The 20,780-nt window shown below is 46.2% G+C and overlaps 1 protein-coding gene across 1 annotated transcript in view; it reads left to right on the plus strand.

Annotated features, from left to right (window-relative positions):
• Nucleotides 1–20,780, plus strand: part of LOC141117256 (Fc receptor-like protein 2) — a 177,277-nt gene that overhangs the window by 105,441 nt on the left and 51,056 nt on the right. Inside the window, exons 6-7 of the mRNA XM_073610017.1 lie at nt 11,012–11,266; nt 17,383–17,640. Coding sequence (XP_073466118.1) covers nt 11,012–11,266; nt 17,383–17,640 — 513 coding nt within the window. The remainder of the gene's footprint in view (nt 1–11,011; nt 11,267–17,382; nt 17,641–20,780) is intronic.

Consider the following 20,780-nt stretch of genomic DNA (forward strand, 5'->3'; position numbering starts at 1 on the left):
AGTAGAATCTGTTTGTAATTTTGAACTGGTACATTTGTAACGTGTTTAGCTCCATCCAAAAAATCTATTTTAAGCTTTTTGGAAAACATAGGGAAGGGTTATCACCCCTGTGACATTTGTTTTGCTGTCTGTGCTCCTCTTCAGAAGATTTCACCCCACTTTTTGTCCCAATGACAAATGTTTTTTAAAAAAATTTGGGGTTTTTAGTGAAACAAGGATTGGTGATAAAGCATCAGTGTAAAGGAGAAAAGTTTTTCCCATATTAACTCTTACAGGAGAGAATTTCCCTTCCTAGGGGTAGATTTTATCTCACTTCCTGTTGTCACCTTCCGTTTACAAGTAGGAGTCGTTTGTAAGTTGGATGTTTGAAAGTAGGGGCCTGCCCTATATACTCAGCAGAAATTTGGGCCTTAGGTGTTGTTGTGGTCACAACACTGTAAGCCCTCACAGGGCCCTGCTGTGAAATATTAGATCAAGAATTGTAATTACATGCCCCTGTTGAACAGGGGCAGAAAAATTGGGCCTTTGGTGGTGGTGGTGGCGGTGGAGCTGGTGCCACACAGTTACTCTTGCACAGGAACTAGCCTTGGGCCTGAACCAAAAATGTTTTTACAAGCTATCAGCATCATTGAGGAGGAAGAGGATAATTACTCAGCATAACAGGATAGTCACTCAGCATCAGCATAGGCAGTCTTTGAAGGGATCTGACATTTCAAAAAAAATTATTCGATTACATCAGCATCAGGTGCTTGGTAGCTGGTGGTGATCCAAGACTGATTCAATTTTATGAAGGTCAGTTGATCGACCGAGTCGGTGGATATGCGCACCCAGTGATCGGTTACAAAGCCTCCAGCAGCACTGAATGTGCATTCTGAAAGAACGCTGGATGCAGGACAGGCCAGTAGCTCAATTGCATACTGTGCAAGCTCTAGCCAGCAGTGATCCATCCTCAAGACCCAGTAACCCAGAGGATTTTTGGTGGGAAAGGTGTCCAAGTCAGATCTTGCCCCTAGGTATTCCTGCACCATGTAAAACAGACGCTGGCGATGGTTGCTGGAACCGATCATACCTTGGGACTGCGGACTAAAAAATTGTCTGAATGCATCGGTCAGACGGCCACCTTCTCCACCGCTCCTTCTTTGACTGACTGAAGCCTCAGCAACACGTTGTCCAGAAACAGGAGTTTGTAACCTCCCAGTCCCTGGGAACGCGTTGCACAGACCTTTCTGCAAGGCCTCCCGAAGATGTTTCATCCTCTGCTCCCTCTGCGACGGCAAGATAAGGTCCACAACCTTACCCTTGTAACGTGGATCAAGGCGGATTGTCAGCCAGTATTGTTCCATCTCCTTGATACCACGAATACGGGATCCTTCCGCAGGCTTTCCAGGATCAGGGAGGCCATGCAGCGTAGGTTTGCTGAGGCATTCGGTCCGGAGTCCTCTGGGTCACTAAAGATGACCTGATCTGCAGCCACCTTCTCCCAGCCACGTACAAGTCCATGTGTTTCTTGGGACTGTAAATGATCCCTTAAAGACTGCTGCTGATGCTGAGTGCCAGGCTCCACCTCCATACTGACACAATCCTCCTCCTCCTCGTCCCTATCCTGTGTGATCAGCGGGCACGCAGGAACACTGTCTGGATAAAGGGGGCCTTGAGAGCTAAGGAAGTCCTCCTCTTCCTGCCTCTGTTCTGCCTCAAGTGCCATGTCCATTATTCCACGCAGCATGTGCTCCAACAGGTGGACAAGGGGGACAGTGTTACTGATGCATGCACTGTCACTGCTCACCATCCTTGTGGCCTCCTCAAATGGTGACAGGATAGTGCATGCATCTCTGATCATGGCCCACTGGCGTGGGGAAAAAACCAAGCTCCCCTGACCCTATCCTGGTGCCATAGTAGCACAGGTACTCATTGATGGCCCTCTGCTGCATGTGCAGCTGCTGCAGCATGGCCAACTTTGAGTTCCACCTGGTGGGCATGTCACAGATTAGGCGGTTCTTGGGCAGGTTAAATTCCTTTTGGAGGTCTGCCAGCCGAGCACTGGCATTATATGACCAGCGGAAATGCACACAGACTTTCCTGGCCTGCCTCAGGACATCCTGTAAGCCCGGGTACCTGCCCAAGAACCACTGCACCACCAAGTTAAGGACGTGAGCCAAACAGGGCACATGGGTCATTTGTCCCTGTTGGAGGGCGGAGAGGAGGTTGGTGCAATTGTCGCAAACCACCATTCCTGCCTTAAGTTGGCATGGCGTCAACTACCTCTGAACCTGCCCCTGCGGAGCTGACAGAACCTCTGCCCCAGTGTGGCTCCTGTCCCCCAAGCACACCAACTCAAGCACCGCATGGCATCTTTTGGCCTGCGTACTTGCGTAGCCCCTTGAACACCTACGGAGCACCGCTGGTTCCGAGGACAAAGCACAGGAAGAGGCCTTGGAGGAAGAAGAAGAGGAGGGGGTGGAGGAGAGAGGTGTGTCAGAATCACTAGTAGTGGCATTTTGGAGGCGTGGTGGTGGAACAACCTCCAACACTACTGCACCTTGTCCTGCATCCTTCCCAGCTGACAGAAGAGTCACCCAATGTGCTGTGAAACTTAGGTAACGTCCCTGTCCATGCCTGCTGGACCATGAGTCAGCGGTAATATGCACCTTACCGCTGACCGCCCTGTCCAGCGAGGCCAAGACATTGCCTTCCACATGCTGGTAGAGAGCCGGAATCGTCTTCCATGAGAAAAAGTGGCATTTGGGAACCTGCCACTGAGGAACCGCACATTCCACAAACTCACGGAAGGGGGCAGAGTCTACCAACTGAAAAGGTAGCAGTTGAAGTGCTAGCAATTTTGCCAAGCTAGCATTCAACCGCTGGGCATGTGGATGGCTGGGAGCGAACTTCTTTTGTGGTGCAGCAGCTGGGGCAGGAAAATTTGCCTGGTACAATCTGACGTTGGTGTACCGATAGCAGATTGCCCGCAAGTACTTGGCTGTGGCACACCTAATTCTACACCTTCATTCCACTCAGTGCAGGTCTCAGAGAGGAATGAAGGTATAGTGGGGTTGGAGAACCCAGCTGATGAGGAGTAAGGAGAGGTCCTCTTTGTTTTTTGGTGTGGTTCTTTTAGGTACGCTTGCCAACAAACTGCATGGCAGGTCAACATATGTCTGGTCAAGCATGTGGTGCCCAAGCGGGAGATGTTTTGGCCACGCGAGATACGCTTGAGACATATGTTGCAAATAGCAGAGGTGCCATCTGATGCACTTGTCTCAAAAAAGGCCCACACCAAAGAACTTTTGGAATAGCGCACAGAGACAGCAGCGCCCTGCACATGCGGAGCTCTGAGGTGTGATGCAGTCAGTGTGCTGCCCTTAGGCTGGCCCCTGGATGGCAACTTGCCTCGTCGGTGATGTGCCTCCTCCTCCTCTCTCCTATCAGGCACCCACGTTGAGGACACACTACACTAACGTGTAAATAATGTAGCTGCCTGTGGTAGTGATAGGATCAGGAAAACACCACCAACCTTCTACAGGTAGCTTTAGCTGAACACTGTCCAGAGGTTGCACTACACTAACTTGTAGCTTTTGCTGAACACTGTGCAGAGGTCGCACTACACTAACTTGTAGCTTTAGCTGAACACTGTGCAGAGGACGCACTGCACTAAAGTGTATATAATGTAGCTGCCTGCGGTAGTGATAGGATCAGGAAAACAACACCAACCTTCTACAGGTAGCTTTAGCTGAACACTGTGCAGAGGTCGCACTACACTAACGTGTAAATAATGTAGCTGCCTGCAGTAGTGATAGGATCAGGAAAACAACACCAACCTTCTACAGGTAGCTTTAGCTGAAAACTGTGCAGAGGTCGCACTACAGTAACTTGTAGCTTTAGCTGAGCACTGTGCAGAGGTCGCACTACACTAACTTGTAGCTTTAGCTGAACACTGTGCAGAGGTCGCACTGCACTAACAAGTAAATAATGTAGCTGCCTGCGGTAGTGATAGGATCAGGAAAACAACACCAACCTTCTACAGGTAGCTTTAGCTGAACTCTGTGCAGAGGTCGCACTACACTAATGTGTAAATAATGTAGCTGGCTGCAATAGTGATAGGATCAGGAAAACAACACCAACCTTCTACAGGTAGCTTTAGCTGAACACTGTGCAGAGGTCACACTACACTAACGTGTAAATAATGTAGCTGCCTGCGGTAGTGATAGGATCAGGAAAACAACACCAACCTTCTACAGGTAGCTTTAGCTGAACACTGTGCAGAGGTCGCACTACACTAACTTGGAGCTTTAGCTGAACACTGTGCAGAGGTCGCACTACACTAAATTGTAGCTTTAGCTGAACACTGTGCAGAGGTCGCACTACACTAACTTGGAGCTTTAGCTGAACACTGTGCAGAGGTTGCACTACACTAACTTGTAGCTTTAGCTGAACACTGTGCAGAGGTCACACTACACTAACTTGTAGCTTTAGCTGAACACTGTGCAGAGGTCGCACTACACTAACTTGGAGCTTTAGCTGAACACTGTGCAGTGGTTGCACTACACTAACTTGTAGCTTTAGCTGAACACTGTGCAGAGGTTGCACTACACTAAATTCTAGCTTTAGCTGAACACTGTGCAGAGGTCGCACTACACTAACTTGTAGCTTTAGCTGAACACTGAGCAGAGGTCACACTACACTAACTTGTAGCTTTAGCTGAACACTGTGCAGAGGTCGTACTACACTAACTTGTAGCTTTAGCTGAACACTGTGCAGAGGTCGCACTACACTAAAAAATAATGTAGCTGCCTGCGGTAGTGATAGGATCAGAAAAACACCACCAATCTTCTACAGGTAACTCTAGGTGCACACTGTGCAGAGGACGCACTACACTAACTGTAAATACTGTAGCTAATAGGACTAATAGGATCAGAAGAACACCAGCAATTTTCTTCAAATACTGTAACAACACCTGCCTGCCTATTAGTAGGAAGATAATAACAGGAACGGATCTAGCTAAACTGAATACAGTGTATATATATATATATATATATATATATATATATATATATATATATACAGTGGGGCAAAAAAGTATTCAGTCAGCCACCAATTGTGCAAGTTCTCCCACTTAAAAAGATGAGAGAGGCCTGTAATTGTCATCATAAGTATACCTCAACTATGAGAGACAAAATGTGGAAACAAATCCAGTCAATCACATTGTGTGATTTTTGAAAGAATTTATTTGCAAATTATGGTGGAAAATAAGTATTTAGTCAATATCAAAAGTTCATCTCAGTACTTTGGTAAATATCCTCTGTTGGCAATGACAGAGGTCAAACGTTTTCTGTAAGTCTTCACAAGGTTGTCACACACTGTTGCTGGTATGTTGGCCCATTCCTCCATGCAGATCTCCTCTAGAGCAGTGATGTTTTGGGGCTGTCGCTGGGCAACACGGACTTTCAACTCCCTCCAAAGGTTTTCTATGGGGTTGAGATCTGGAGACTGGCTAGGCCACTCCAGGACCTTAAAATGCTTCTTACAAAGCCACGCCTTCATTGCCCGGGCGGTGTGTTTGGAATCATTGTCATGCTGAAAGACTCAGCCATGTTTCCTCTTCAATGCCCTTGCTGATGGGAGGAGGTTTGCACTCAAAATCTCACGATACATGGCCCCATTCATTCTTTCATGTACATGGATCAGTCGTCCTGTTCCCTTTGCAGAGAAACAGCCCCAAAGCATGATGTTGCCACCCCCATGCTTCACAGTAGGTATGGTGTTCTTTGGTTGTAACTCAGCATTCTCTCTCCTCCAAACACGACAAGTTGTGTTTCTACCAAACAGTTCTACTTTGGTTTCATCTGACCATATGACATTTTCCCAATCCTCTTCTGGATCATCCAAATGCTCTCTAGCAAACCTCAGATGGGCCCGGCATGTACTGGCTTAAGCAGGGAGACCCGTCTGGCACTGCAGGATTTGAGTCCCTGGTGGCATAGTGTGTTACTGATGGTAGCCTTTGTTACGTTGGTCCCAGCTCTCTGCAGGTCATTCACTAGGTCCCCCCGTGAGGTTCTGGGATTTTTGCTCACCGTTCTTGTGATCATTTTGACCCCACGGGGTGAGATCTTGCGTGGAGCCCCAGATCGAGGGAGATTATCAGTGGTCTTGTATGTCTTCCATTTTCCATACCAGGGTGAGGTATCTAAAGGAGATGTACATAGCCCAACTGGGCAAGAGTTACCAACAAAAAAAAGATACCTGGATGGATCTGCTTACAGTATCTGTTACCAGTAAACCCCTATGTTTGCAGGAGGAAGCGACGGGGAACAACTGGAAGTGGGAGGGGTGGTTGAGGAGGAGTAATAGGGGAGGGAGGTATAATAGGTAGTGATAACTTCGTCTTTAAAGTACGAAGAGAGGGGGGGGGGCTCCATGACCGATAAGGGGGTGGAATGGGGTGGGTTTCTTCACACTGTTGGTAAAGATAGATGGAGTGGTTGGGTAGATAGCCTGTGGAAAGACTTGTGTTGCAGTCCGAATCTGGAAGGAGCTAGTTTCCATTAGTTGTGGGTTTTCCAATGGGAGGGTCCGTGTCCCCTAGATTTGAGGGTAAAGTTCTGTAATATGAGAACGTAAATTGATTGAGGATGGCTAGCTCATCTGGAGAGAGTGCTGAAAGCATGAAGGTTTGCCATCTGGAAAAGAAGCGAGAGCAAGATTTGTCATGTTTGAAATCGGTGTTGAGTCGGTCCTTAAATAGTAGGAGAAGGAATTCTCGTTTGATTTGAGCGATGGTAGGAGAATGCGATTAAGTCCAGTTTTTTAATATAGTTCTCCATGCAAGTAAGAGACAGATCAAAGACCAGTCCTTGTGAGAGGGGGGCTCATTGGAGATTCCACTGGTATTCGTATTGGTAGTTTGAGACCATGGCAGCAGTTGGGGGTCCCAGTGACCAAAGATGAGCAGCGGGTCTTTAGGTAACTTTAGTAGGGTAACTTCAAAAATGTAGGATAGGACCTGGTCCCAGAAGATGGATATGGAGGAGCAAGACCAGAACCGATGTGTCAGGGATGGCCTCGGTTGGTGGCAGAGGGGGGAGAAGGCTTTGCTCTGTTCTGTTTTGGAGGAAAAGAAAGGTATGTGGGCTCGATGGGTGATCTTTAGTTGAGTTTCTCTCCATATTTCATTTGGGGTCAGTTGTACTTTGTTATGGCCTTGTAGAATTTTGTGCATCAAGTCCGGATCCGGGAAGTCTTTTTTCTAGTTGGCTACAGATGAGGAAGACAAAGGAGGAATGGTCTCTCGTAGAAGAGGTTGGTAGATGTCAGAGATCTTATAGGAGTCGTCCAGGAGCATTCGGTCCGTAATGTTAGGTTTAAAACTCATGCTTTGTTCTTTGCATGCAGCCTTTAAGAATGCGATGCATTGACCATAGTGGAAAGCATGGGCTTGGGGAAGAGAGAAAGATTCCGCTATGGTTGAGAAGGGAAGAGGACGTCTTGTTTCCGGGTCACATAGGGAAGAAAATTTTGTGAGGCCTTTTTCCTGCCAGACGATGAAGGCTTTGTGGTCCAGTCCAGGGGGGAAACTAGGATTCCCTTGAATTGGTAGGTGGCTAGACATGAAAGGGGACAGCTTGAGGAGTTTCCTGACTTCTCTCCAGGCTATAGCTGTGTCTCTCAGGAGGAGGTTGTGTTGGTACGGAGGGGGGGCTGATTTCCATTTGCAGTGGAGAAGGGCCACTAAGGAGTAGGGGTAAGCCATTTCGGTTTCCATGTGATAGTTGGAATAGCGGGAGGATTGTGTTATCCAATCCAGGCTAGTTCTTAATTGACACGCCAAGTTATAAGTCCTAACATTTGGGAGACTAATTTCCCCTTCGCGTCTGGGAAGATGCAGTGTTTTTAAGGCTATGCGTGGTCTTTTGTTTTGCCATATGAATTTTGAAATGGCTGAATTTAGAAGTTTGATATCTTTGTGGCAATGATTTTAGATAAGATTTTGACATCCAGATTCAGCAGTGAAATTGATCTATAGGAGCCTGGGTCCTGGGGGTCTTTGCCTTTCTTGGAGAGTAATTTAATAATGGCCTGATTTCCCGTTTGAAGATATGATCCGCCGGACCATATAACATTGTATACCGTGTGGAGAGTGGGATCTGTGATATTTTTAGGGTTTTGTAGAATTCACTAGTGAATCCATCAGGGCCAGGGGCCTTGGAGGGAGTAAGGTTGCGAATGGTGGTTGAGATTTCAGAGAGAGAGATGGGAGCATTGAGGGCTTCTAGTTGTAGGGGAGTGATTTTGGGCATGTCGATTTTCTGTAAAAAGGAATGAGCTATTTGTTTATCTATGGGATCAGGGGCGTATAGGGCTGAGTAGTATTTGAGCATGGTATTGTTTATTGTTGGTGGTGTGGAATGCATGTTGCCGGTGGAGTCTCGCAGAGAGGTGATATGGGTCGGGCGAAAGAGTCTGGCTAAAAGTTTACCTGCTTTATTTCCGAATTTATGAAGAGTGGCATCCAAGTGTGCTTTTTTAGTTAATTCAAGGGTGTCTGCCCATGAATCAAAAGCCCTCTTGGCTGCCTGCCATTCGTTTCTACTGTCAGAGAAGTCCTTGGTGATCAGGGAGCGTTGTGCCTGATGTAGTTGTGTGCTGGGTAATTTGTAGTTTGTTAAAGTGTTCTGTTTAAAGGAGGTGGCATAGGAGATGATCCGTCCCCTAAGGTATGCTTTTCCCGCTTCCCAGAAGATATTCGGATTACCAATGTGGGGTGCGTTAGCCGTGGAGTATTAAGACCAAGCTTTCTCCATGAACTGTTGGAAATCAGTGTTATTGTGTAGGTAGGAAGGGAAGCGCCATATTTTGGGGTGGGGAGGTAGATCTAGGTTGTCGAGTGTCACCTCGATAGGAGCATGGTCAGAGATGGCAATGTCATGTATGGATGTCCCGGACAATAGAGGGACTAGGTTGTCGGAACCTAAGAAGTTGTCGATCCTGGTGAGGACCTGGTGGGGGTTAGAGTAAAAGGTGAATTCCTTATCAACAGGGTGTGAGAGTCGCCAAAGGTCTTGGAGGTGAAGGGATTCCATAGAGGATGCGAAATGCGTGGGGGTGATGGGATTGGATCCTGCCCTGGGGCGTTTGGGTGGTGATCTGTCATCAGTCTGATGGAGAATGTCATTGAAGTCTCCTCCAATCAAGCATGGAAGGTGTGTGTTGCTAAGTAGCCATGTAGAGAATTCACTGTAGAACTGTTTGTTGGGACTATTAGGGGCGTAAACATTAGATGTTATTAGGTCCTTAGAGCCTATTTGGATATGTACTGATAGAAGATGTCCCTGGGTGTCTGCTTTTACGGAGAGGACTGTGCAGGGGAGATTTTTATGTATCAGCAGAAAAACTCCTGCTTTACGCCCAACAGCATCTGAGCCTATGACTGTGCCCACCCATAGTTTTTTCATACGGTGAAAGTCTTGGGATAATAAGTGAGATTCCTGGAGTAGGGCGATGTCCGTTTTAAGTCTTTTAAGATGTCTGAGGATCTTCATTCTCTTGTTAGGGGATCTGAGGCCTTTTACGTTCCAGGAGACTATTTTCTCCTGGAACGTAAAAGGCCTCAGCGATTCTGAGATACCCACGAATTGCAGGTTGCTCCTTTTGGACCTATTCTCTAAATCGTCCAATTTTTGGATGATGTATTGATTGGTCTTATCCTGCATTTGTTCAGTGGCCTGAGCCTGGTAGAGCTCCTCCTCCATGCTAGATAAGCGGTGCTCTAGAACATTTAATCTGGTGGTGTGCTCTCCTAGCTGGGCCTTGATTTGTTTCATCCCCGCGTTCACTGCTTTCTCCACAGAGGCAGCAATCGTGGGGGATAACAGAGCTGCCACAGCTTGTGCTATGCGCTCCGTGCTGTTATCATCTGCGATTTGTGTAGCAGAGGCCTGCGGAGAGATGGCCTGTGGAGTGGAGGTGTGTGGGGAGGAGGCATGTATGGATGAGGCATGCAAGGAGGCTTGAGGAGCCGAGCAGCCGCTTACCTCCATTTCAGCCAGTTGTGATTCAGCAGGAGGCTCCATGTAGGCCAAAGCCGGGGCCTCGATTTGCGTCTGGGCCAGCGGCGCCACCAGGGCCGTATGCGATCGGGCGCCACAAACTGGTCCATGTATAGGCGGCGGTTGCCCGGAGCAGCCTGTGGATGTTTGGGGCATCTCAGGCTGATTTTTCAGGCCGATTTGGGGTCTTGTTGTGGGAGCCGAGGAGAGGAGCAGCTACTCCATGCGGCGCCGAAACCGGAAGTAAGCACAGTTTTTAATTCGCATTTGATCACCGCGATTGGTCATCACAGCAATCACATGGTACTGAGCCGCTCAGATTAGCTCTGTACACCATGTGTGACCGGAGCTGTCCAAGAACAGCTCAATTTACACACATTAATAGGGAAATTTCTGGAGTGATGTTTATAAACAGAGCTACAGAAATAGATATCCACCAATCTGCAATTTTTAAAAAAAATTTTTTGGCAATATGGCAATAGTAGATTTGTAGTAGATTTGTTTTCCTAAGAAGGCAACCACAGCCTGAGTAGCAGTACTTTTCCAGCAGGCTGTAGAGAAGGACACTAACTAACTGTGGGAAAGCAGTGGTCTATCTACAGAGTCTGACACGCCCTCTGCTGAGTCACTCCTATGGCTCTGAAATCAGAAAATCTACTGCCCCCTGCTGATTGGAGAGCTCTGACTGAGCAAGTGGCATGTCAGGCTTCTGCAGAGAGACCACTGCTTCCACACGGAGATAACGGTTCCTACTCTGTAGCATGATGTCAGAGGACTGGGAATTCTACAGATTGTAAGACTTTGCACACTTTTTTTTGATGCATCTAAATGTACTTAGCCATACAAGTCCTTCTGAAGGTTCAGTTGGCCGAGTACCATGTCATGCAACTTTCTTAGAACATATTATATTTTATTGTGTGAAACTACCATGGCAGAAGTTAGAATTCCACTTTATTCCTCTCCAGGATTTGCAGTAAGCCCTGTGGTCACCTTCACCCCAAACTGGAGGAAGATCTTCAGAGGAGAGTCTATAACAATGGTGTGTGATGTGGGGCCCCCTGGAGGAGAAGATCTGATCTATGTCTGGTACAAAGATTATAAGAGGGTGAATGAAGGAAAAATCTATACCATTGTACCTGCAACCACTATGGATAGCGGGGACTACAGCTGCCAGGCCAGTTCAGAAAGAAGCTACACTGCAAGACTGGACGTTGTTGTTGGTCAGTTCTTTTTTTTATATTTGGAAATATATCATTTATTATGCTCTTTTTATGCTCCAGACAAAATAAAATAAACCTATTATCAAGCAGTAACCACATTTTTCTTCTTAGTGCAGCCAGCAGTTGACTTTATTAGGGGCTCCCATGTTATAGGAATTGTTTTACCTGCCAAAGGATTCATATTTTGTCTATGTGGCGCTCAAATTTGCACAGCTCTGTCACACAGAACAGCCTTGTCTGGCAGGGCAGGAGACCCTATTCTTTCCTGCTGAAATTCGGTGACACATACAGGTCTTGTCCCTTCCCAGCCAGTGACTGGACAGTGAAAGGAGAAGCAGCAGACAGATGAGCTCATCTCTCTGTCACTCTGCTCTCTAGGGAGACACTTTGCGGGGGGGATCAAAAAAGCCCCCCCCCACACAAAAACATTCCCCCAACCCGTCCTCCCGAGTCCCGGCTCCCGCGGGCTCCTCAGCCTCCCATGTACACACACGCGGCGTCGGCGGCCCCATCCGCCGCCCACAGCCACTGATGCCTGACTAGTGACGGAGTGATTTGCAGCTTTGTGTGCTGTCCCAGGGTCCGGGAGCCGGGACTTGTCTTCAGACATCGAGAAATCCCGCCCACTGCTTCACCATGCAGCGCGACATGCCGCCCAGACTCAGGTAGGACACCATTGTATCATGAGGAAAGTGGGGAGAAGTGTATGGCAGCCAAGGAGTGAGTGTCAGGGGTGAAAGGCTGTGCAGTCTCCTGATGCTGTGTTTGGAGGACTGGTGGCAGCCCACTCTGCTGGGACTTGTAGTGCCCTCTGTGGGGAGCTGAGATATGGCAGCCCCCTATGCTGGGACTTGTAGTGCACTCTGCAGGGGGCTGAGATATGGCAGCCTCCTATGCTCGGACCTGTAGTGCCTTAGACTGTGGAATCCTCAGTCCCCCACAAAGGGCACTACAAGTCCCAGCAGAGTGGGCTGCCATTCATCAGTCCCCTGTAGTCTAGGGCACTATAAGTCCCTGCTTAGGAGGCTGCCATATCTCAGTCCCCCGTGGAGTGCACTACAAGTCCCAGCATAGGAGGCTGCTCTTACAGAACAAGAGAAGTAGCTGGGGGGGTTGTGCTGGGAGGGGAGAGAAGGAGGCACAGGTTTGAGATGAGGGAGGATTTTTTTTGAACACTTTTGAACATACAACAAGGTACCAGGTCTGTGGCACAATATGCTATTGAGTTCTATACCCTGGCTGCTGAGACTAATTGAGACTCTAGGGCATTACGTGCATCCTTATAGACGAATTAGTCTATAAGGATTCCCCAGAAGACCTTGAGAAATTCATAGAGCTGTGTGTTCGTCTGGATGTCCGCTATCATGAAAGGTGCCAAGAGAGGCTTAGAACTCGCAAATTACCTAGGCCAGCTTACCGTTTGGCCCCTAACTTCCAAGCACCACCTCAGCCAGAACCTAAAATCTCAGTTGAGCCCCAGGCACCTGTGGAGCCCATGGAAGTATGCTGTCTCCACCTAACCGAGTCGGAGAAACAAAGGAGGCGTGCATTGGGCCTATGCCTTTACTGTGCACTTAAAGGACATTTGTTATCTTTCTGCCCTTCCCATCCAGTAAAAGGCACGGTCTAACCAGTGTTGGAGGAGTTGGGTTAGACCTTATAGGTATATCCTCCAAGACCAATATTACCGTTCCCGCAATTATCCATTTACCCTCTAAACTTATCTCCTGTGAGGCTTTTGTGGATTCTGGAGCTGCTGGCATATTCTTGGACTACACTTTTGCTAAAAAAAATTAAATTCCATTTGTTCCAAAGTCTAGACCCCTGAACATCACCACCCTGAATGGACAACCCTTGGGAGATGGCATTGTAAAATTTGAGACTACGACTATCACCCTTCAGGTAGGCGTACTCCACAAAGAGGAAGTTGTCTTGTCTCTTATTGATTCCCCACTTCTGCCCGTTGTCTTGGTTACCCATGGTTACAACAACATAACCCTTCTTTTGATTGGGAAAATGGAGAACTAACCTCTTCGGGTTCGCTCTGTCATCTAAACTGTTTGTCTCAACCCAAAAGACTCTCTGGTTGTCTGTTGGCTTCCGTGGCCATCCCACCTACCTTGTCTTGTGAATACCATGACTTTGCAGATGTATTTTGCAAGCAAAAGGCAGAGGTTTTAGCTCCACATCGTTCTTTTGACTGTGCAATTAATTTGATTCCTGGAGCACCTCTTCCCAAAAGAAGGACCTATCCCCTGTCTTTGCCTGAACAAAAATCCATGGAGGAATACGTGAAAAACAACTTGGAAAGAGGTTTTATCTGACCCTCTTCTTCTCCAGTAGGTTTCTGTATCACTTAAAAAGACTCACTGTAAAAAGACTACTACCCTTTTCCTCTCATTCTTAAACTGTTTGGTGTGCTTAAGGGAGCCATAATCTTCTCTAAGCTGGACCTACAAGGGGCTTATAATCTGATTCGAATTAAAGACAGGGACGAGTGGAAGACAGCATTCAACACTCGTAATGGACATTTTGAATATCTGGTTATGCCATTTGGGTTGTGTAACGTCCCTGCTGTCTTCCAACGTTTCATGAATGACATTTTTCAAGATTTCAACAACAGTTTTGTGATCATATACTTGGATGACATTTTAATCTTTTCCAAGACTCATCTAGAGCACATCTCACATGTAAAACAGGTATTGCAATGACTGAGAGAAAACCATCTTTACGCGAAGATTGAGAAATGCAGTTTCCATCAAAGCCGTATTCCTTTCCTTGGATACATTATAAGTGCTGTCGGTTTCCAAATGGACCCTCAAAAACTTTCCGTTGTTTTGCAATGGCCCCAACTGACCACTTTAAGAGGGCTCCAAAGCTTTCTAGGGTTCGCAAATTACTATAGACCAGGGGTCTTCAAACTACGGCCTTCCAGTTGTTCAGAAACTACAATTCCCATCATGCCTAGTCATGTCTGTGAATGTCAGAGTTTTACAATGCCTCATGGGACGCATAGTTCCGCAACAGCTGGAGGGCCGTAGTTTGAGGATCCCTGCTATAGACGCTTCATCAAAGGATTTTCCTCCATTGAGTCCCCCCTTACTGCTATGACTAAGAAAGGTACAAATTGCAAGGTGTGGTCCTCAGAAGCAGAATCGGTTTTCCAGCAATTAAAAGACATGTTCAGCAAAGCTCCAATTCTTCAGCATCCAAATCCCAATCTCCAGTACATAGTTGAGGTTTATGCCACCGAAGTAGGAGCAGGTGCCGTGCTGTCCCAGAGACAGCCTACGTATGGTAGAATCCATCCAGTAGCATTTTTTTCTAGAAAGTTTTCTCCAGTGGAGATAAAGTACGACGTTGGGAATCGAGAACTACTGGCCATCAAATTGGCTTGCCTGAATGCGACATCTTCTGGAAGGGGCTCCTAAGCCTTTTTCTATCCTCACTGAACATAAAAAACCTGCTATATCTTCAGACTGCAAGATGTTTGAACTCATGTCAGGCTTGATGGGCTCTGTTTTTCTCCCATTTTAATTTTGTTCTTTCTTATGTTCCTGGCCATAAAAACAAGAAAGCCGATGCTCTTTTCGCTACCTCTGAAGAAGATCAACCTACCGAGCAGTATATAATCCCACCTCACAAAATTGTCGCACAGATCTCTTCGGCTCTTTCCCAACAGTTACAAGAAACCCAGAATCGTGTTCCCCAAGGCTTGAAGATACCACCAGGTCGCCTGTTCATAGCCCCTAGCCTCAGAAAACCTGTACTTGTCTGGGCTCATGATTGTGTGTTATCCGGTCATCCTGGTGTCACCATCACTCTTAAGACCTTGCAACGTCATGTCTGGTGGCCTCATATGAAAAGGGATGTTACTGACTATGTGGCTGCCTGTCCAACTTGTGCTGCTAATAAAGTACCTCGCACATTGCCTACTGGACTGTTACAACCACTTCCGGTACCTCGCCAGCATTGGACCCATTTGACTATGGACTTCATAACAGACTTACCCAAGTCCGAGGGCATGACTGCTATATGGGTCATAGTGGATCGCTTTTCCAAAATGTCTCATTTTGTGCTGCTCCCGGGATTACCTACAGCGGAAGCACTGTCTACCCTCTTCCTTTCCCATATTGTGAGATATCATGGCATACCTACCAATGTCGTCTCAGACTGCGGATCCCAGTTTGTTTCCCGATTCTGGAGAGCATTCTGCAAGAAACTGGGAGTAACGCTCTCACTCTCTACCTCACATCACCCTCAAACAGATGGTCAAACCGAACGCATGAACCAGACCCTATAAACCTATCTTAGACATTATATCAATGCCTTACACTCCAACTGGTCTGAGTATTTGCCTTTAGCTGAGTTTGCCATTAATTACCGTTGGCACAGTGCTCTTCATACCACACCATTCTACGCAGCCCTAGGCTATCACCCTCAGACTCTTCTCCTACTTCAGCCTTCTTCTGGTGTACCAGCAGCAGATCTGCGGGTGAAAAATATTCTGCTACATTGGAAAAAGATTTGCTTATTATTACGGAAGTCAGCAGGCAAGTATGCGCTTTTCTCCAACAAACGAAGACGCCATATACCTCCATATGTGGTGGGGGACAGAGTTTGGCTATCAACCAAATACGTGAGACTGAAACATTCTACCAAATTGGGCCCTCGATTCATCAGTCACTACAGAATTATTGCTCGAGTCGGGCCAGTCTCCTATCGGTTGAAATTGCCCTCCTGTCTCCGGATTCACCCCGTATTCCACGTTTCCCTCCTCAAAAAGGCAATTTTCAATTGCTACTCATTAACGCAACAGCTAGCGCCTCCTGTTCTTGTTGATGGAAAAAATGAGTTTGAAGTCTCTAAGATTCTTGATTCTAGAAGACAGGGTTGTGGCTCACAGCATCTGGTTCATTGGAAGGGATATCCCATCACAGACTGTTCCTGGGTCCCAGCCAAAGATTTGCATGCCCCTGCTCTTATTTGAGACTTCCATGCCTCCTTTCCCACTAAACCCCTCTAGGCCCCCAGGGGGGTCCACTGGGGAGGGGGCCCTGTCATGTACCTGGGTGTATTTGAACCAGGAATTTCCTGGTCCCACAGCTGAGTATTACTTGTTGTGCCACAGAGGAGCTCTGGATTTATAGCTATGTTCTCTTAGTTTGATGCATTACCTTGGACTCACTAACCCCACCTGCTGCCAGCTGTGGACAATATACAATCAAAGCAGCCCATAAATAGCAGCACTTCCTATCTCTCAGTGCCCATTTGTTTGGACTAGCTTCCTGGGTGTTTTGACTGCTTTGTGGCTTTGAATACCGTATTTGAACTTCTGCTTGAATTCTTGACTACTCTTTAGCCTGCTGATTTTGTACTTCACCGCCAGCTCGTGTATGACCTTTGCCTGCCTGACCAATCTCTGGATTTCAATCATGTACCTCTTTGCCTGATCTGTTGCTGTCCTGATCTGCCTGACTAAGTTTTTGCCTGAATCTTTAGCACACAAGCTCCACTTCGGACACTACCTGTCACAGATACCTTACAGGTATTTATGCTGGGAGGGAGAGATGGGGGGATTTGTGCTGGGAAAGGGGAGGTTGAGGCAAGGGTTTGTGCTGAGAAGGGCTATTTTTGCTGCTAGGGGGGAGATGGAGGGGGTGGGGGTCTGGAAGGGGTGTGGTTTACAGATGATAGGGCGAGTCTTAAATAGGTAGGGGTGTGGCCTTGACAGGAAGGGTGGGTCGTATTTAAATTAGGGGGTGCATGAATTTAGTCAGGCCTAGGGCAGTACAAAACCTAAATACACCACTGCTCCGGGGCGCCCCCTGCTGGCCAAGACAACATGTAGCAACACCTGGAAGTGAAGACTGGAGTCACTGCCTGCTAGACAGATAGGTATTGGACATCTTGTTTTACAGCGTTTCTCCTAGATTGTTATCCTATTGATAAGGTCTCTTAAATTAAAACTAATTGATAAATGAAACATACAATATATACTAATTCCTGGAGGTTACACACAGGAGGCATTTACTATACATCTATACTACAAATGGTTGTGGGAGTAATACTATGTCTGTCCTTCATCTTCTCATGAGATCTTCTCTGTGTTCCAGGCCCGGTGACCCTGCGGGTTCCTCTCGATGTTCATGAAGGAGATGATCTGACTCTGAGATGTCACCATCGTTCTGGCTACACCGGAAAATCTACAATATTCTACAAGGACGATGCTGTCATTCAAAACTGGAGCAAAACATCTGAATTTAATGTAGGAATTGTAAACATGACGAACATCGGGAAATACACATGTACAAAGGAAATATCTCAGAATATTTATGAACATTTCACAGATGAAGATTTTATCCCCATACACAGTAAGTCATAGGATGTGTACATATCTACCCTTTAATATAGCCAAAACGGTTTACTAAATCCTTTTCTAATGCATATTTTAGGCCTGAAGATTTGTTTCCTATCTTTGGAAACATATAAAAGATGGGGTTATGTCAATCAAATAGAGACCAAACATAACAAGCTTTAAGCCCACACCCATAAAAGGGCGAAAAATTTTGCCCCCCACAATTTTTACAGATCAAGAGTTTAGAATAAACCATGAAGGATGACCCTAGAATCATTGCTGTCAGAACTAGACATGTGCAGAATTAAAAAAAATATTTAATTTTGATTCATTGTTTAAATAATTTTGTTTAGTTAAATTCATTTAATGTGTTTTTATTCTATCCTTTTCTATTCTCTTTTACTCTATTCTATTCTATTTTATTCTAATCTTTTCATCCTATATTCTTTCTATTTTATCCCATTCTATTCTATTTGTTTTTCTATACTATTCCTCTATTTTTTATTCTATTCTATTCTTTTTTTTAAATATTCTATTCTTTTATATTCTATTCTGTGTTATTCTATTCTTTTCTTTTCAAAATTTGAACATTGGAGGATGGCTATATTTTAACACTCATACACACAGTCTTTGAAGGAAATCAGCAATATTCAGCAAAATGTTTATATTTTGAATTTGTTTTCAAATTTGATTTTAATTCTGTCCGAAATTTCATTTTGTTATTTCAGATTCATTTAAATTCATTACTATTGTACTTCGGAAATTCAGATACATTCACATTTCCGAAAAATTCATCCAAATTTTGATTCGGAATAAAATGAACTGAAAGTTCAGTTGTTCATAACCATAGCTCCCAAGTGTAGGTACAGAAACAGCCTGCAGGTGAGTTTCCTGCAAACACACCACAGAGGGCCTATGAGCCTTTACCGTGGAAAAAAAGGCCACTCTTTTCACTCCATCACCCAGCCTCCTTACGTTCCATGATACTAAAATACATTCAGCAGACATCTATTAATGCATTGAGAGGCATCTATCAGGAGACTATACAGGTATATGGGTATGACAGAGTATCTTCCACACCCCCATAGAATGCAATCATTAAAAGTACATTTCCATTTCAGGTTCAGGGAAACATAAGGTGGGGTTAGCCTAAGCCATATTTCCCCATTGGGACCATCAGCAGACAAAAATGAAGAGATAACATATCCCCTGCAACCTGCAGAGGTCAGGTTAGAGAATATAACCATAGCTAGAAGTAACCAAAAAACTTTCCAATAAAAAGAGGAAGGAAAAAAGGAACTAAAAAGGATCTTGCTTCCTGAAAACAGAACAGGAGCTTAGTTTCGTTGAGCATGTCCACGCAGGACTGTTGCGGGGGGGGCAACGTTTCAGTTCAACTGATTCAAAGGGACTTGCGAGTCATTGATGCAGTATGATGCAAACAATAGAACATTTAACTCTCCGCCTTAAAGAAAGAAATAGGAAGATGGAGAGGTGTCCCCAGTTCTCCACCCAGGAGGATTGTGGTCATCAGGAACAAAAATAGTAGGTAGGACATCATCAGTCCCTGGGTACTGCCACTTTCTGAAGGGTATGTTCCGCATGGTCCAGCCAATGAGATGCATTTGCAGGATTATCAAAAAATTGTGTTTCACCGTTTGCAGCGATTCTAAGTTTGGCTGGATACAGCATAGCATATGCGACATCATATTTTCGGAGGCGCTTTTTTACGTCAGTGAACTTAGCCCTCCTGCATTGCAGTTCCACAGAGAAATCTGGGTAAAACGATATGTGGGCATTATCAATTTTCATAAGGTTCCCTTTGGTTCTAGCTTGATACAGGGCAGCATCCCGGTCCTTGTAGTTCAACATCTTGAACAAGAATGGTCTAGGCAGTTCCCCAGGTTTAGGTGGCCTGGGTGGGACTCTGTGAGCCCTCTCCACCGCAAACATGGGGGAAAAGGCATCTTTGCCAAACGTGTCGGTCAGCCAGTTCTCAATAAATGCCACAGGGTTCTTTCCCTCTGCCTTTTCAGGTATGCCCACTGCGCGGACGTTGTTGCGTCTTTGCCTGTTCTCCATGTCCTCTAAACGGGCTGAATGGCCGGTGATTACCGACTGCATGTGGCGTATTTCCCTCTGCAAAGGTGCTACATCATCCTCCACATTGATCACTCTGTCCTCCAGGGCCACAGTGCGATCCTGCAACTTCTGCATGTCCTGTCTGACTAGGTTCAGCTCCAGTTTAACCCCTTTAATCTCTGTAGTCAGGGTAGTGATAGACATGTTACAGGAGGTAACTGCTGCAAAGATATCTCTGAGGGTTGGTTCGGGGGCAGGGTCCTCCTGGCCTGGCATAGCCGTGTTACTACAATCAGGGCCTGGTGTACTCACTGTTTCCCATGTGGAGGAATTTGCAGTGTCCTCCGGCCAGGCATGCTCTTGTAGTGCAGGGTTGGTGTCTTGCTCCGCAGGGCCCAGGGGGGGAGAAGGCGGTCTGGAAGTGGTGCCTTTCCCCAGAGCGCCGCGGAACATTCTCATGGCTGCTTCTTTAGCTGAGTGCTGTGACCGGGCGCCATCTTGGCCTCCGTGCTCTGCTGCCTGCCAAGAATCTTTACCCGTCTTGCGGGACATGTCCGTAGGTCGGATCATGGCCAAAATAGTACTACTAGGTTGGGAACCGTATGGAGACCTGGGTGTATCAGGATGTCCGAAACAGGATAATTGAGCAGAGTTTCGGCGGAGCTCTCACACCGCGCTGCCTACTCCATCAGCCGCAAGCCACGTCCCCCGTTTACAAGTTTAAATCAGTATTTTTTACTAGAGAGTTGCTTATAACCCCCAAACACTATATATATATATATATATATATAATTTTAACCACTTCAATACCAGGCACTTAGACACCTTCCTGCCCAGGCCAATTCTCAGCTTTCAGTGCTGTCGCAATTTGAATGACAATTGCTCAGTCATACAACACTGTACCCAAACAAATGTTTTATCATTTTGTTCCCACAAATAGAGCTTTCTTTTGGTGGTATTTGATCACCTCTGTGGTTTTTATTTTTTGCGCAACAAATAAAAAAAGACCAAACATTTTGAAAAAAAAAAACAAGTTTTTCTTTGTTTCTGTTAACATTTTTTGTAAATAAGTAC

The sequence above is a fragment of the Aquarana catesbeiana genome, linkage group LG13, assembly GCF_042186555.1.
Source record: "Aquarana catesbeiana isolate 2022-GZ linkage group LG13, ASM4218655v1, whole genome shotgun sequence".
Taxonomy (NCBI): Eukaryota; Metazoa; Chordata; class Amphibia; order Anura; family Ranidae; genus Aquarana; species Aquarana catesbeiana.